Source organism: Macadamia integrifolia, chromosome 2, assembly GCF_013358625.1.
Source record: "Macadamia integrifolia cultivar HAES 741 chromosome 2, SCU_Mint_v3, whole genome shotgun sequence".
In the NCBI taxonomy this organism is placed as follows: domain Eukaryota; kingdom Viridiplantae; phylum Streptophyta; class Magnoliopsida; order Proteales; family Proteaceae; genus Macadamia; species Macadamia integrifolia.
The window spans coordinates 6713211-6731421 of NC_056558.1; the positions used below are offsets into that span (position 1 = coordinate 6713211).

The 18211-nt window shown below is 36.1% G+C and overlaps 2 protein-coding genes across 2 annotated transcripts; both read right to left on the bottom strand.

Moving 5' to 3' along the window:
• Positions 1–7377: 7377 nt before the first annotated feature.
• On the bottom strand, positions 7378–13091 carry LOC122056967 (putative receptor-like protein kinase At3g47110). Its single transcript, XM_042618949.1, has one exon. The coding sequence runs from the start codon at positions 10202–10204 to the stop codon at positions 7502–7504; it is 2703 nt and encodes a 900-aa protein (XP_042474883.1). The 5' UTR covers positions 10205–13091; the 3' UTR covers positions 7378–7501.
• LOC122056994 (receptor kinase-like protein Xa21) lies at positions 12764–17782 on the bottom strand. Its single transcript, XM_042618976.1, has 9 exons — positions 17700–17782; positions 17260–17548; positions 16675–17006; positions 14520–14656; positions 14260–14418; positions 14074–14142; positions 13564–13843; positions 13272–13363; positions 12764–13011 (listed from the first exon to the last, which is right to left on the bottom strand). The coding sequence occupies exons 1-9, from the start codon at positions 17780–17782 to the stop codon at positions 12764–12766; spliced, it is 1689 nt and encodes a 562-aa protein (XP_042474910.1).
• Positions 17783–18211: the final 429 nt, after the last annotated feature.

An 18211-nucleotide genomic window follows, 5' to 3' on the forward strand; every position in this document is an offset into this window, starting at 1 on the left:
TAGAAGTGTGAGAGATTACCTCAGGAAAGATAAGCTTTGTTGTTTTTTGTTAAAAAAAAAAAGAAGAAAAGTAACATTAGGATAATAAATGCATAATAATCACACTATTTTCCAAAGGCTTATTGACTTATTCAAGATAAAGTTTTTTTTTTTTACATGGGATAAAATTCGGTTATAATTCGGATAAAATTCGGTTCGGCAGAATTATTCGTGAATTTAAACAAAATCTAAAAGATTCAAAAATTTTCCAGAATTTTTTATTTGATTCGGATTTAGACCGAATTATTCGTAAAATTTTGTTCGGCAGAATTATTCACGTTTAATTCGGAGAATTTAATAACTAGGTCTGCACCAGAGAAGAAGAATGAGAACATTAATGGTACAAATGGACGAAAGCACCAATGTAAAACCCATCAATTAAATTTCAGTTTCAGGCAAATTATGGACTGAAACTAAGTAGCAGTAGTAGTAGTAGTGGTGGTATGAAGAGGAGGATGGTCTATAAATTGCAATTGATGAGACTTATTATTATACTCGGTTCATAAACTAACTCTTCCATGGTCTACTATCAATGAGTGTAGATTGATGCAGATGGCTTTTGTGTCAGTCAATCTCTATCCCATTCTTCTGGTATAGTTTTTTTGTTCAAAGATTGGCAGGTGATCTGCCCTTTCTCTGCGATCAACTGCAATTTAAGTATAAAGAGAGGAATCAACACTATTGTGGTGGAAGAGGAGTCTTTACTCCACAGCTTGGAATGAGTCCATTGACACACTCTTGTGAAGTGAAAAAGAAAGAAAGCCACCTGGTCTTGTGGCCCTTGTGCCCAAATATGGAGACACGCGAAATTATATTCCACACTGTTTCAAATAAAAAATTGCAGGTATGTTGATGATGTCTCTACGCATGTTCTCATTGGCTCCCATGCTAATAGTATATAGAATATTTTATTGAATTAGACTTTGAACTTAGATATATGACTTTGAATTCTTATTTTTAAAACTCAGGATGGATCTCAGGATCGGTCTAAAGTCTCAATGGATACAGATTTGAATCATACTCATCTAGATTGTTCTGGATGGGATAAATATACCTTTTTTTTTTTTTTTTTAATCGATTTTTATTATTTTAAAAACTTAGGATCAATCTCGACCAATACAAATATCAATCTGATGGAACAATTTCATCGATCCCAAATCAATTTTTAAAACTATGGTACCAAGTCAAATAAAATGATAGATAGAAAGAAGACATGGGCCACTCAAATACACAGGACCTTCACAATTAAATCCTGTTATTTTCACATAACTTCCATTGCTGAATTGTTGGAGGCATTTAACAAGTCACCATATGTTTCGAATATGTTTTGTGGGATCCACTCTCATTTGTCTAATGGAACCAACCACTTGCTCATATTAATTGGATTTGAAATTTTCTTTCCATTCAGTGATACAATCATGATTTTTTTTTTTCTGTAATAGGGGGTGTTCTTTTAAAAAAAAATTTTAAATATAGAATAATTTGAAATTAATGATGATGAGGTATTGATTATAAATTTTCTGTTTAATTATGAAAATTTCATTTCTTTGCCCTTTAGGGTTCCTCCTAAAGGTTCATCCATAAAGGGTGAGTCAAGACCTAAAATCAGGCCAAAAGACGTAGTCGATGGACATCAAGTGAATATTCTTGTACTATCCCTTATTGGTCTCAAGAGATGAAAGATGCTAGGTTAACCAAAAGATGATTATCGGTTCAAGGATGGGGCCCCCTTTTGTATCATCTTTCTTTTTTATTTTTGTTCACAAAAATGGTTTTGGTTGCATTTGGTATCATTTATTGAGCATGTTTTTATTTAAAAAAAATTGATAAAACACAAAAACCAAAAAAATATCAATAGTCATTTATATGTTTTGGTCAAAAATGATTTTCAGTTATTTTTGTGCTGGACTTTAATGAACATGTGCTTAAAGACTCAATATGGAGAGGTAAAGTAGTTATTTACTTTGTAATTAGAAATCCAAGCTCCTTGCCCCCTCTTCTTTAGTCCAAAGTGGAGAAAGAGAGTTATAAGAAAGATGAGTGAAGGGAATCTCTTCACCCATTTCTTTAAAAAACTATTTTGCACATAGAGATACCAAATTATATCTCACAAAAAATCATTTTTGTAAAGTAGTTATCAAACCATTTTTATGTTTTGATAAAAAAAATGGTTTTCATTAATGATTTTTGTTAAATAGATAAAAATAAAAAGGAAAAATGATACCAAAAGGACGTCAAGCGGAGCTAAAAAAAAAATTTATTATTCTAAAAACAAAAGTAGAAAGCAGAAGAGTAAATAAGTTAGAATGTATTTTAAGATGTGAAAAACACTGTTTGGTATGCATTCCCGTTCTAAATTCCTATGGATTCCAGAATGAGCCTCATTCTGGAATGCGCCAAAATGTCCATTCTCCATTCTCGTTCCTGTAAAAGGCGGTCCTCTTGAACCCTCTCGCTCCTTCGTCCCCGAAGAATAACCATAAACAGTTGAGTTGCAGTTCGCATCTCCCAAGCCTTTGACGCGAGCAGCTCATCCACCTTCCAAGAAAATGAGGAAGAAAGGGCGCAGGAGGAAAAATTAGCGGACAAATAGGAGGAGTTGCAGACGAAGCAAATATTGGGTCTTCGGCGCTAGAGGCATGGAGAAACGATGGTAGCAAAGTAATTTATGCTTAATTGCCAATTGACTTTTCCCTTATAATCTCTTTTTCTTCTGTTCTTCTTTTTGGAATCTTGAGATGTTTCATAGTTCTTTAATCCTAAAATTTGTTCTAACAAACACAGACTTTCTCGTGGATCTTCAAGTTCAGTAAAGCTTTCAATACCAAAAGGGACCTTCTTAATCGGTGCCATTAAATTTATGGGTCCCTGCAATACCGTTGATTCCATTACCGTTCAGATGCAGGTATCATCTTGTTTCTTCATTTCTTTAATGCTTTCTTCCCAAACGGCTAAGGGACATTTTCTTTTGATCTATCTTTGTATCTCTCTTTTTGTCACTGTGTATGGTTGATTCCATGATCGAGTCAGTGAAGGACTTGGGAATTAGGATATTCTACTTGGCTGGATTAGTTTTATTTTTTAATAAAAAATCGTAGACACCCATGAGACGTTCGATGAAATGCCTGAACATTATAATCATAAAATCAATAATGTATTTTGACCAAATATGCATCCAAACTGTGTTCTCATTAGAATGCATTCTGGAGTCTCAGAATGCGCATTCTCATAATGGGAATGCATACCAAAACACAGCCATAGATAAACTACACGTTAAATAGGGCTTAGGATAAGCTACAACTAGCACTAAAGCTCAGGGTCACCAACCATTGGAGCATGAAGTAGAGCAACAATTTAACTTCAATTCAATAAAGAAAATACAGTCCAACTGTTCAACTTGGCCAGTTTCCTTGCCTTTTATAAGCGTTATGATGCTTTGAAATAAAAACCCATTACTTATTAGTTCCCTAAATGCATTATTTCTCTTACTGTGACCAATAAAAAAAATAAAAAAAAGTTCGGGAATTCTTAAACTATTTAGTTTACTGAAAATCAAAATTGGGAACTACTTTCTAAGAAGCTAAGACTCCGACTTCCTTTAATCTAAATTAGAAATTTAGCAATGCCTATGAGTGGTTCCAGGGTGGGGGGAAGGCTGTTGATTTAAGCAGGTAGACTTCCAAAAAATTAGAAATCCTGGCAGAGCATAACACTCTTTCATTAAATCATAGAACAGTTTGGAATGGCTAGATCTTGGTCTCCTTGGAAAGATGGCTGAATTGACTTTAATATGGCGTCAGAAAAAAAATTTCAGCATTTAACTTAGCCAAAGGAAAAGTAACAGAAAGAACCCATATTACAAATGCATGACCTCCCTTGAGTTGAATATGAACATTCCAAGGTACAAACACCATTGTTTGCAACTTGGGGACTTACAAAAAAATATATATTTTTTGAGATGTTCCCACAACACCTTCATTACTGATGATGAGACGTACTTCTGAATTGCTTGTGGTTTAACAGATACTAACAAAATTGAAGTGTATGTATATATATATATATATATATATTTATATATATGATGAGACATATTTTTTTTCTTTTTTTTTTTTCAAGAAACTTCAAAAGACGCTTTGGGGAGGGGAATGTAAGCAATATGCAATTGGTTTTGATGTGTGGGATCAAACTTACTTGTATTTTAGGTGTTTTTTTATTATGGCCTGTTGATGAAAGGCATGTAGAAGCACCTTTTGAGTCAGGTGCATGATGTGTAGTCAATTGGCGGAAATTGTGATCTATGGTGCATTGTATTCAGTTTGGCTTTTTTTTCTAGACTGAGTCCAGTTGTGATTTTTTTTTTTTTTTTTCTGTTACATTGATGGGTCCTTATTTTGTCTCATCAAATGGTGAAAGGTTCTGAAATATTTCCTTAATGTGAGAACAGACTGCGTTTGAGGTGAAAGTCGGAATTGGAAGAGGCTACCCTAACTTGGTAAAATTCATATCTATTGAGACCACGAACCCTGGTTTGAGGTATGTATCCATTCACAAAGCAATCCATTTCCCTTAAAAGGGCTAGAAAATATGTTGATAGGCTTCTGTGCATATATGGTTGGAAAGAATAATATCCGAATCTCTAACTTTTGATTCTAGAAGAATTAAAGACAACAAGAAGTGATACCTGTATCAAATACTATTAATGTTTCTTAAATAGATGTAAATCTGATAGTCTCATAAAATCCAGAAGAAATTGAGATCTAGTTAATAAACCAAAAGATAAAGTTCCTCAACTGGTTCTGTTTCATGATGTTGATTGTAAGCTATTTATTAAGCATACCAAAGAACATGTAAAGCCTCAAGAATTGAAGCTATGGGGCTATTTAGACCAAGTTGACAATGGGAATATGTATCACCACTTATTTGATATTGGTGCTGTGAAGATGCATTCCTAGTTCCATTCAGTATTTGTGGTAGAAATGTAAATATTCCATGAAGTGTATATATATATAGGCATAGAATGTTGGTACCTTGGAATTGATTTATTTTTTTATTTTTTGGAGGGGGAAAGATTGGTAGGGAGTCCTCTACTTGTAAGAGTTTAACGGATTCATCTTGTTTGCTTCAACAATGATTGGTTTCACCTCTGTTGTTATCAAAATAAGATTGTATATATAGCGTTGTCTCTTTAGGTGGAGTTTGGTCCCCTTCCCCCTCTTAAATATTGTGATTATTACAAACCAAAAAGGGCATGTTCCTGGACAATCTATTTCATATTTTCCAAATACGGAGATATCTCTGTCCACTCGGGGGAGAAATGCTTCTCAAATCTGATGTGACCTTTTTCTGTGACTCCATCTTTCCAGCCATATCTTCCTCTCTGTTTCCCTCCTTACTCCAACTAGTGAACCCAGCCCCAACATAAAATAAATGAGAAATTTATGAGAGAGGCAAGACTAAACATGCTTTGCAGAGTGGCTCGTATGATAGAATCAAAACAATAAGAATCTAGAAGCAACAAATTATACAAGTGTAACTGACATAAAGATACTGAGATAGATGGTGGACAACTAGAAAAGATATATACAATGAGTGATAAATGCATCTGCAATAACTAAAGTGTTTCACCAACAGACAATTGGTGACTCAAACCAGGAATGGGCAAAACGAAAAAAGTGGGTAACGAGACCATGAAAAGTTAACATCAACTACAATAAAAATGAACAAGCATGAGTGATAAAGTGTAAGGAAGGTTCAAGGGAAGTCTCCTCAAATATGACAACAGAAGAGTAATAATGTAATGGATCATATCTTTCTTTCTTTCTTTTTTGCTAAAAGATAATTATTAGAAGGAACTAAAAAAAAAAAATGACAAAAAATGAAAAACCTTAAACCTTATCAACCACAAAGGACACACAATATCAGATAGATCCCATCTTCGGCATTGCCATCAGCAGGGACTCTATCCACAGATTACTGAAAGTGAAACCTTGGTCTAGAACCCGCATCAATTGCAAGCTCTTCCGTGATATGAATCGGAAATGCAATCAATGAAGCCGAGATTCCAGTCTTGGTCATATCTGAACCATAGATAGAGCAGAAAGATGCAAGAGCTTTTTTTACTTATGTAGTAGAAACCTTACAACCTCTCAGTGGGAACCCCCATTACATATTACATTACATTGATGCCCACTGAGACTTTCTATCCCAAACATAAAGAGACTCCCCTAGGGAGGTTCTCTCAATTCTGAGTGGAGGCCTGCCATGCCCGTCCCGTGTAAACCAAATTCAATGTTTAGGTAAATAATCGATCTAACACTCCTTTTACCATTAAAAGTCTCTGAACAAAAAGTGCAACAGAGAAAACATCAAATGGGTATTTCTGTCAATTCTACTATTTGAACATCATTGATCAAAATTCCCTTTGATTATTTTTACTCAATTCATTGGCATCCAATGGTTATCTCTCGGTGGGGATTTCCAAAGGATTTTTTGTCTTAAGAAAAAAAAAAGGAAAAGGGAATAATCAATTTCTTTTCCCAATTGGTAATTATCTGAAATATATGTTTTCATGTTGAAAACAATATGAAATATTTTGATTTCTGAAGTAGGCCTTAGTTGAAGAGCCAAGGAACTGAAAGAGACTACAATGATTCACTAATGTTCCATTTAGTTGTTGTCGGTATCCAAATTACTAAGATTAAAAGCATAATTAACTCAAACAGAAGAAAAAAGTTCCAGCTTCACCAACAAGTACAGCAAACTCAAATTTTAAAGAAATGATGACTTAGCATTGTTCATACCCGTTAATATTGTTCATCTTCCCTGGTTTGCCAAGTCCAAGATAAATTTCCCTGATCAGATGTAGCTCTCTGACCACATCATTCATGTCCATTCGATCCCATTGTGATTCAGCTGAGCAGGAAACTCCAATTCTAATAACTGAATTAAGACACTCTTGCACTCTATCTTTCATGCATCTTTGACTTCTAGTGATGCTGGTCACAGTTGTTGCTGCTTCTTCTTCATCTTCTTCCATGGGGAAAAGTGATGGGTCGACGATAGACATCACCCCATCATGCAAAGCCATCTCAGCCCAGCAGTGAAGATTAAAGTTATCTTTGAACATTTCATGAGTAGGCTCCTTCCCTGTAAACATCTCTAGCAAGAGAATCCCATAACTATAGACATCACCATGCGTTGATACATCAGCACCAGCACCATACTCTGTAATTTATCTATCTTAGGTTAGTACTTTTATAACTAGTAAGAATAGGAGCAGAATATATTGGTCTCAACTAGAAGAATAACTATTTTTTGGTAAATCAACTGGAAGAATAATATGACATTGAAATATGAATTAAGCCTTAAGGTTTGCAGTGGAATAGCGAAGACAAATATCAAAATCATAATACTAAGGTAAGCTCAGTCACAACTGTCAAAAAAAGTGGAAAAAATTACTAGATCAATGAAAGAGGTACTCACCTGGTGCAATATATCCAAGGGATCCCTTTATTCCGATTGAGCTTGTGTGATTTTTAGATCTATTTGTGGATACTGAAAGAATTCTTGATATCCCGAAATCACCCAAATGTGCAGTCAAATCACAATCGAGAAGAATATTGCTTGGCTTTAGATCACAATGAATAATTTGCATATGACATTGGTGGTGAAGATAATCCAATGCAGTTGCCATATCAATGGCAATATTCAATCTTTGAACAAGATTTAAATGCCTTTGTTCATTTGGTATGTCATTTGCATGTGAATGTAACCACCTCTCCAAATTCCCACCAGGCATGAACTCATATACTAAAGCCTTAAAATCATTGCCTTCAAAATCTATACTTGAGCAAGATGTTAAGATTCTTACAAGATTACGATGTTGGATGTTTCTAAGGGATTCACATTCAACCATAAAACTTTTGGAAGCACCTCTTTGTCGAATATTGAAGACCTTTACTGCAACAATAGTTTCCCTATGATTGAGAACTCCTTTATATACAGAGCCAAAACTCCCCACTCCAATCAAATTTCTAGAAGAAAATCCGTCGGTAGCTTTAAGGAGTTGGCCATAAGTGATCTTAAAATGGCGATCCTCTATAAGAAGTAAAGTGGGTTCTTTTTTTCCCTTTCTTCTCCGGTAGATAATGAAAAAAATGGTCACAAAAATCAAACATAGAGAGCCCCCACAACCACATATGATGACTATCAACTTGAAAATGTGAGGCCTGCCATCTTCTTTTGACTTTTTAATTTGGCATGTTGGCAAATGAAGTTCTGGTATACCCCCACAAAGATTATTGTTTCCAATGACTGAAACTGCACTCAAATTTCTGAAGACTCCATTTGTTGGTACATGACCCTCCAAATGATTAAATGACAAATTTAAGTTCTGGAAAAACTTAAATGTGCTAAAATATTTTGGGATAAAACCAGAGAAATTGTTGTGTGAAAGATCTAAATCTTGAAGACCTCTTAGAGAACTCAAAGACAATGATATAGATCCTTGAAATAAATTCTCCTCCATGAAAAGGTGCTCTAGGCTTGTACAAGCACCAAGGGTGCTAGGGATTTCTCCAGACAACATGTTCTTAGAAACGTCTAGTATTCCAAGATTTTTCAATAGACCCACTTCCAAAGGTAAGGAACCTACGAAAGAATTTCTACTCAAGTTTAGCTCTATTAATGTGGAAAGGTCAAATATCTCTTTGGGGATGATACCATTGAAACTATTACCAGAAAGGCCCAAGTGTAACAAATATTTGCATTTTCTAAGACTTGAAGGTATTGTTCCTTGCAGGTGATTCTCTCCTAGAAGGAGCTTAGTCAATAGTGTCAAGTTTCCTAGAGAAGAAGGGATTGGCCCTGTGAATCTGTTCTCATATAAATGGAGCGTGTCTAGCATTCCAAGTCTCCCAATCGAAGTCGGGATACTTCCTTCTAGTAAGTTACCAGATAGACCCATGCGTTGTAACCTTACAAGGTTCCCGATCCCCACTGGGATGTCTCCAAATAATTGATTATTTGACAGATAGAGTGTTGTCAGTTGGGTCGATAAGTTTGCTACAGAGTAGGGGAGCACTCCACCAAACCGATTATCTCCAAAGCCCAAAAATGTTAAATTACTACAGTTGGTCAATGTATTGACAAAGTTCAAATCATCTGCCTCTCCACTTCCCAAATGATTATGGCTCAATGAAAGCCGACTGAGTTTTGATAGACCTCCAAAATTAATGGCCACTTTCCCACTAAGATTGTTTTCTCCAGTTGAAAATGTATCAATTTTTGACAAATTGGACACAGAAATTGGAATTGTTCCATGAAACTGGTTTCTATGAACTGAAAGCCACCATAGATTAGGAAGAGTGAAGCCTAAATTTGGTGGAAGACTCCCTTGAAGTTGATTATATCCGACATCAAAACAACCGAGTAAGGAAAGATTATATATAGTGGGAGGGATAGTACCAGACAACTTATTATCAGCAAGGCCGAGAAACATTAATCTTGTCATTCGACCAAGGGCATCTGGAATACTTCCACTTAAATCATTGATTGCTGCAGAAATAGAGAAAAGGGATGAAAGATTCCCAAAGGAAGGTGGGATCTGTCCTGTCAATCTGTTTTTATGGAATGCAAGGAGTTGAAGCTTTGACAAGGTACCAAGTTCTACTGGAATTTTCCCCACAATATTGTTGGAACTTAAACCAAGTTCTATAAGGTTGGAGCAATGTGTTATGTTGGGTGGGATTTCCCCTTCAAAGGAATTGTTGAATAGGTATAAATAACGAAGCCTGAACAGAAAGCTTACTTCACGAGGGATTTCGCCATGGAAGCTGTTGTTTTGAAGCAAAATCACTTGAATGAAACTGAGATTTCCTATTTCTGGAGCCAATGACCCTACCAATCCACTGGACTTTAAATGCAAGGCTCTGACCCTGTTTGGATGCTTGCGACCGCCACATATAACGCCTGGCCACTCACAATGGGGGACAGAGTCATTCCAGGAGCTCACAACATGAAAGGGATCATTGGTTATGCGAGCCTTGAAGGACAGTAAGGCTAGCCGATCTGTTCCATTTGCTAAGCTCATGCAACTGCTACACGAGAGAAGAAGAAGAATGGCATTAATAGTGCAAATGGACAAAAGCACCAAGGGGTAACCCATCAATGTACTCTGAGGCTGGGCTATATGGACTGAAAATTTGGAGGTGATAGAGAATTAGTAGTAGGAGGCAGAACTCTGGAAGAGTTAGATGTTTGTGAACTGAGTATAATAGCCTCATCAATTGCAATTTATATTCTCTTCAATTGGAATTTAGGCATGAAACTATTATAAAAAAAAAAAAAAAAAAAAACCCACTTTCTGGGCATTTGAGTGCAAAAGTCCTCAAAAGGATGGTCATCACCGGCGAGTGAAGTCAATTGATATCCAAACTGTGACATAAAAGTCAATTTTGACTGTTCTGTCTTATGCTGTGACTACACAACAGTCAATCCTGCTACTTGGTGATGAACTGTGAAATAGCCCATCACTTTTAGCCATTAGCACAGTTCCATCACTTTTAGCCGTTAGTAAGATTTTTTTTTTTGTCTTCTTCCTTTTTGTTTTCTCAATTAAATGAGAGAATTGCCCTTCTCCCTCTAAACTTCATGTATTACTTCACAAACTAGACTCACTTTGCCCACTGTTAAAAGGATTTCTATCTGACAATGCTTCTCCTCCTTTCCTCTCCCATTTTTCCATGGGCTTTTTCCTTTTAAAATCTTCCTTTCCACACAAAAGACTCATTGCCTTTTTCAGAGTCAATGGTCACGCAGGGTTTCCTCCAAAGCCTCCGCCCAATCAGCCTCCATTGTTGAAATGAGAGTCAAGCATTGAAAAAGGAAGAAAATATTGAAATTCATACCGGCGGCGTCGGGACCTAACCTTATTGACTCTGGTCCCCCAACATCGTCCCTTTGCTTGGCAGCTATTTGGTGGCCTATCCTGCATAATTGGAGCTAAGAGTATGTTGCTTTCCTCGCTAAGGAGTCAGCAACAGTGTTGATCTCCCAATGAATACATGAAAATTTTCTGTTAAAGAATAAAGATGACATTTAAAAAAAAAAAAAAATTGAATGTTTATGAATTGCTAATAGTTGGTTTAACATCAATTCTGGATGCACTTCAAAAATAAGACTTAGATCCCATGTGGACAACATAATTTGTTTAATATGTATGAAAAAAAAATATTTATATTAATGAAGAATGACATTTTGTAATTATTAAATGCTATAAAGTTGCCACGCGGCTTGTATGATTGGCATAATAATATTACCCTTGACAAATCAAAAATCATTCTTAAATTCCTCATGGGTAGCATAGTTGGTCTAACAGTAATTTGCAGAAGTGATTGAAGTAATTCTGTTATTGTGCAGTACCAAATGTTTTTCTATTTCTTTCCTACAAAAGTACTTTTTTAGAACAAAAATGAAAAACATTTCTTTTGGAACATAGGCACTACTAACATTCGAAAAAACAGTTTTGGTAATTTTGTATTTTTTGGAATAAATTTAGAACAAGATATGTATGTACCGGCCCCCTTTTTTTTTAATGAACCAGTTGAAAATAACACATTTGTTGGTCGTTTGACAAACATATTTCATGTTGTTTATTGGAAGAAAAAAAAAAAAAAAAAGATAAAAACACTAATTTTTTTAACAAAAAACCAACCTAATAAACTCGACTCTTGAGCTAGACTTTCTATCGCACCACCTCCACCTCCACCTCCACCTCAACTGCCACCACTACCACATAACAAAAGGTATACTTTTCCTAATATGCATTTCCATATGTGTTTATGTTCTTTTATAGTGGCAGAAATAATTTTTTTTCCCTCAATTTTATCATACAATATTTTTTTTCATTGTGGAAACAATGGAGTGCTGGGGCATTTCTGCTAGTAACAGCGATAGCCTTTTGGTTCAGTTATAAATGTTTTTAACATGCTTGGTTACAAACAGACGCACCCTTTAAACAACAAAGAAAAAGAAAGAAGAAACTGCACTCTAGTAACTACACTAATTTGAGATGGAAATAACTGTGAGCCTTATAGATAGTTTAGTATAGTGTTTATGTTAAAAATAAGATGTAACATTTTATTGCTTACCTAGCCATTAGTTTAAGGGCCAAGGAATATAATGCTAACAACACAAAAACCTTAAAAAAGACTATAATAACTCACTAACGTCCCATATAGTTGCAGCTGGTTATTTGAATCAACTTTGCCATTCCACTTTTTTGAAGGCTAGTGAGGATATTATTAGTGAAAATGAAAATCAGGCCCACAATGTTACATAAATCTCAACTAGCAAAAAAAGTTAGGAATAGTCCATTCCCCGCAAAATAAAATAAAATAAAATAAAAATAAAAAAATTCATACCATGCACCTTTATCCAAATTACTAAGATTAAAAACATAATTAACACAAACAAAAGAAAAAAGTTTCAGCTTCATCAACAAGTACAACAAACTCAATTGTTGTAGGAAACGATGACATACCAATGTTCATAGCCCTTGTTATAGCTCATCTTCCTCAGTGAGTGCCAATCCCAAGATAAATGTCCTTGATCAGATGTAGCTCTTTGACCACATCATTTATGTCCATTCGATCCCATGGTGATTCAGCTGAGCAGGCAACTCCAATACCAATAATTGAATTAAGGCACTCTTGCACTTTATCCTTCATGTTCTACTTTTGGTGATGTTGGTTACGATTGTAGCTGCTTCTTCTTCATCTTCTTCCATGGGGAGAAGTGAGGGGTCAACGATAGCCATCACTCCATCCAAAGTCATCTCAGCCCAGCAGTGAAGATTAAAATTGTCTTTGAACCTTTCATGAGTAGGTTGCTTCCTTGTAAACATCTCTAGCAAGAGAATTCCATAACTATAGATATCACCATGGGTTGAAACATCAGCACCAGCACCATACTCTATAATTTATTTATCTTAGGTTAATACTGTTATAACTAGTAAGAATAGGAGCAGAATATATTGGTCTCACCTAGAAGAATAATTATTTTTTGGTAAATCAACTAGAAGAATAACATGACATTGAAATATTAATTAAGCCTAAAGGTTTTGCAGTGGAATAGGTAAGACAAATATCAAAATTATAATACTAAGGTAAGCTCAGTCACAACTTTCAAAAGAAGTGAAAAAAAATTACTAGATCAATTAAAGAGGTACTTACCTGGTGCAATATATCCAAGGGATCCCTTTATTCCGATTGAGCTTATGTGATTTTGAGATCTATTTGTGGATACTGAAAGAATTGTTGATATCCTAAAATCACCCAAATGTGCAGTCAAATCACAATTGAGAAGAATATTACTTGACTTTATATCATATTACAATGAATAATTTGCATATGACAATGGTGGTGAAGATAATCCAATGGCAATTCAATCTGCAAATTCAATCTTTGAACAAGATTTAAATGTCTTTGTTCATCTTGTATGCCATTTGTATTCATATGTAACCACCTCTCCAAATTCCCACCAGGCATGAACTCATAAACTAAAGCCTTAAAATCATTGCCTTCAAAATCTATACTTGAGCAAGATGTTAAGATTCTTACAAGATTACGATGCCAGATGTTTCTCATGGATTTACATTCAACCATGAAACTCTTGGAAGCACCTCTTTGTCTAATGTTGAGGACCTTCATTGCAACAATAGTTTTCCCATGATTGAGAACTCCTTTGTACATAGAGCCAAAACTCCCCACTCCAATCAGATTTGTAGAAGAAAACTCATCAGTAGCTTTAAGGAGTTGGGCACAAGAGATCTTAAAATGACGACCCTCTATCAAAGGTAAAGTGGATTCTTTCTTTTCTTTTCTTCTCTTATAGATAATGAAAAAAAATGTCCCAAAAATCAAACATAGAGAGCCCCCCACAACCACATAGGATGACTATTAGCTTGAAAGCATGAGGCCCACCATCTTCTTTTGATTTTTGAGTTCGGCATGCTAACAAATGAAGTTCGCATACCTCCACAAAGCTTATTGTTTCCAATGACTAAAACTGCACTCAAATTTCGAAAGACTCCGTCTACTGATACTTCACCCTCCAAATGATTAAATGATAAATTTAAGTATTGTAACAACTTAAAAGTTCACAAATATTTCGGGATAAAACCAGAGAAGTTATTGTGTGAAAGATCTAAATATTGATGACCTCTTAGAGAACTCAGAGACGATGGTATAGATCCTTGAAATAAGTTTCCCTTCATAAAAAGGTACTCTAGGCTTGTACAAGCACCAAGGGTGCTAGGAATTTCCCTAGACAACATGTTCTCAGAAACATCAAGGATTTCAAGATTAGTCAATCGACCCACTTCCAAAGGTAGAAAAGCAAAGAAAGAATTTCTACTCAAGTTTAGCTCTATTAACGTGTAAAGATCATCTCTCCGGGGATGGTACCATTGAAACTATTACCGGAAAGGCCCAAGCGTAAAAAATATTTGCATTTTCCAATACTTGAAGGTATTTTTCCTTGCAAGCGATTGTCTCCTAAATAGAGCTCAATCAATAGTGTCAAGTTTCCAAGAGAAGAAGGGATTGGCCCTGTGAATCTGTTCCCAGATAAAGAGAGTTTAGTAAGCAGTTGTAGTCTCCCAATTGAATTCGGAATACTTCCTTTTAGTAAGTTACCAGATAGGCTCAAGAGTTGTAAGCCTACAAGGTTCTCTATCCCAACTGGGATGTCTCCAGATATTTGATTTTTTTCCAGTGAGAGCCCTATCAATTGGGTGGATAAGTTTGCTATGGATTTGGGGAGCACAACACTAAACCAATTATCACCAAGCTCCAAAAGTGTTAAACTACTACAGTTGGTCAATGTGTTGACAAAATTCAGGTCATCTGCCTCTCCACTTCCTAGATGATTTGAGGCCAATGAAAGCCGAGTCAGTTTTGATCCTTGTTAGTTAAAACGCGCTTTAAACGCGTTTAAAATGCGGTTGCGTTTTTTTGCCGTTTAAAACGCATTTTGTCTTATGCTTCTATACAATGCGGAAAAAAACAGAAACGGCAGAATAAAACGTTTTAAACGCGTTTTAAACGCACGTTTAAAACACGTATACGTTTTGTAAGGACAAAATAGGAATTTTGTCATACTATTTAAAAAAAAAAAAAACCCAAAACTAAAGAAAACGTCAAAACCCTTCAATTCGTTTTCTTCCCCAAATCCCTAATTCTGAAATTCACATCCCGTAGTCCCGTGAGTCCGTGACTCCCGTCATCTCTCCCTTCTTCTCCGTTGGTCAAAACTAAAGAAAACTGGGTTCGTTTTCCTCTGAAGTCTGAACCCTTCTTCTCCGTTGGTCAATCGAAGAAAACTCAGAGAAAAGAAGAAGAGCAGGTCGTCGGAAGTCGTCGGAAGTCATCGGAAGTCATCGGAAGTCGGGCTCAGGCATCGACAGTAGCAATAGCAGGTATAGTAGCATCTCTTTTATATATTTTCCAGTTCTTCCTTTTTTCCCACCGCCCATCAAACTCCAACAAGGAACAGAATGGTTGCTTGTGCTGGGGAAGAGTTAAGACCATGAAAGACATGAAACCGATAAGATTAAAGGGGAAGGGGGGACCTCTGTCCTCTGTGCTCTGCAAAAACACCGACAAGGTCATGGGTTCATCCTTTCCCACGCTCTGCAAACTGGTCCCGTCACCGTGAGGCCGTGATTCGGTACTCGTCCATGAGTATGTTTTGAGGCTTTATGTCAGTGGAAGTACTCTGCAGCTTATAAGGCTATTACCAAATTAACCAGTTTTGATATCTTTTTTTTCGGTCAGAAGACTCAGAACCAGTTTTGAAATCTAATATTTCCTGAACTTGTTTCAAAAACCAAGATGATTACAGAATTGAATTGTAAAAGCACCACCGTGCACTTCAATCCAATGGACCATAAGATGGAGAGGTTTGACTTCCCAAAGTAAATTAGAAGTTCCCAAAGTAAATTAGAAGTTCAAGGCCTATTGATTTAGACAATCTTGGTGACTTACCTATAGTAGACTTTGAGCTTGAAATGGAGAGGCTTGAGCAGACGTACGAGGAACCTAAACCATCTGACACTGAAGCTGATGGAGGATCTACTTCATATAGTTTAATGTCTCCTCATTGATCTTTTTTTTTTTTATCATTGATCTTTGGACCTATTATAATGATACTGAGTTCTTTAGACATCTTGGATGATATGGATGGATGGAATTTTATATATATATATATATATATATATATTTTTTTTTTTTTTGGACATGTCTTTTTTAATATGGTGTATTAAGTTTTAATTTGGAATTTACATTGGATGCTATATTTTGGATGATATATGCATGAATGTTTGATGTTGATGTAGTTTAGAACATTAGATGCAGGTATACAGGCAATAATCTCTCAAATTACATGAGTATATTGCCCTTTTTTTGGTTTCGTTTTTTTGAAAACTACACGTTTAATACTCGTACCGTTCGTTTCCGTCCGTTTGACGTTTCCTATTTTTTTGACCCTTTTTTTTACCGTACCGTTCATCATTTTTATCTGTTTAAAACACGTACCGTACGTCTCTATTTTTTTGCCATTCCCGTTTTAACTAACAGTGGTTTTGATAGCCCTCCAAAGTTAATAGCCACTTTCTCAGTAAGACTATTTCCACCAGCTAAAAGTAGTTCTAGTTTGGACAAATTGGACACAAAAATTGGAATTGGTCCATGAAACTGGTTTCCCAAAACAGAAAGCCAAGGAAGAGTGAAGCCTAAATTTGATGGAAGACTCCCTTGAAGTTGATTATATCCGACATCAAAAACAGTAAGTGAGGAAAGATTATATATAGTGGCAAGGATAGTACCAGACAACTTATTTCCAGGAAGCGCGAGAATCTTTAATCTTGTTATTTGGCCAAGGGTATCTGGAATACTTGTCATTGGATGCTGTGGAAATGGTATCAAGGGATGAAAGATTCCCAAAGGAAGCTGGGATTTGTCCTGTCAGTTTATTGAAATGGAATGAAAGGTCTTGAAGCTTAGACAAGGAACCAAGTTTTACAGGAATTTTCCCCCCAGTGTTGTTGAAACCAAAACTGAGTTTTATAAGGTTGGAGCATTGTGATATATTGGGTGGGATTTCCCCTTCAAATGAATTGTTGTATAGGAATAAATAACGAACCCTAAACAAAAAGCTTACTTCATGAGGGATTTCACCGTAGAAGCTATTGTTGTAGAGATAAATCTCTTGAAGGAAATTGAGGTTTCCTATATCTGGAGCCATGGATCCCACCAACCCACTGGACGATAAACGCAAGGCTCTCACCCTGTTTGGATGCCCGTGACCTCCACATATAACGCCTGGCCACTCGCAATAGGGGACAGAGTCATTCCAAGAGCTCACAACATGAAAGGGATCATTGGTTATGCAAGCCTTGAAGGCCAGCAAAGCTAGCTGATCCGTTTCATTTGTCAAGCTCATGCAACTGCTGCACCAGAGAAGAAGAAGAATGGCATTAGCAGTGCAAATGGACAAAAGCACCAAGGCAAAATCCATCAATGTAGTAGTAGTAAGATGAGGAGGAGTTCTAGAGTTGGGTTTATGAAGTGAGTGTATATAATAGACACATTTAGGCTTACCCATTTTCTGAGCTTTTGATGCGAAAGTCCTTAAGAGGAGGGTCATCACCGGCAACTGAGTCAATTGTTATCCAAACCGACATAGAAGTCAATTCTGTTAGTTGTGTCTTATGCGGTGACTTCAACAGTCAATCCTGCTACTTGGTGACTCCACTTGTGTTAGTCTTACCATGCCGAGGATGAACTGTGGAATAGCCCATCACTGTTACATCGGAAACTATTAATAGGAAAGCTGATCCCATTAGTTTTATTTTCACAGAATCTGATTATAATCCATAGCCATTGAAATGTATAGCTTCTCTCATCAGCTGGTGCCTTAAAAATAATATAGATAACAGCAGAGATCTTGGCCTAATGTGTTAACCCAACCATGCTTCACACTATCTTCCTTACTATGATGTAATCAATATATATGATTCTACATTTGTAAGGTCTCCTTTTCTACAAGTACAGGCGATGCTTCAATGCTTCAATGCTTCAATGCTTCAATGCTTCAATGCTTCAATGCTTCA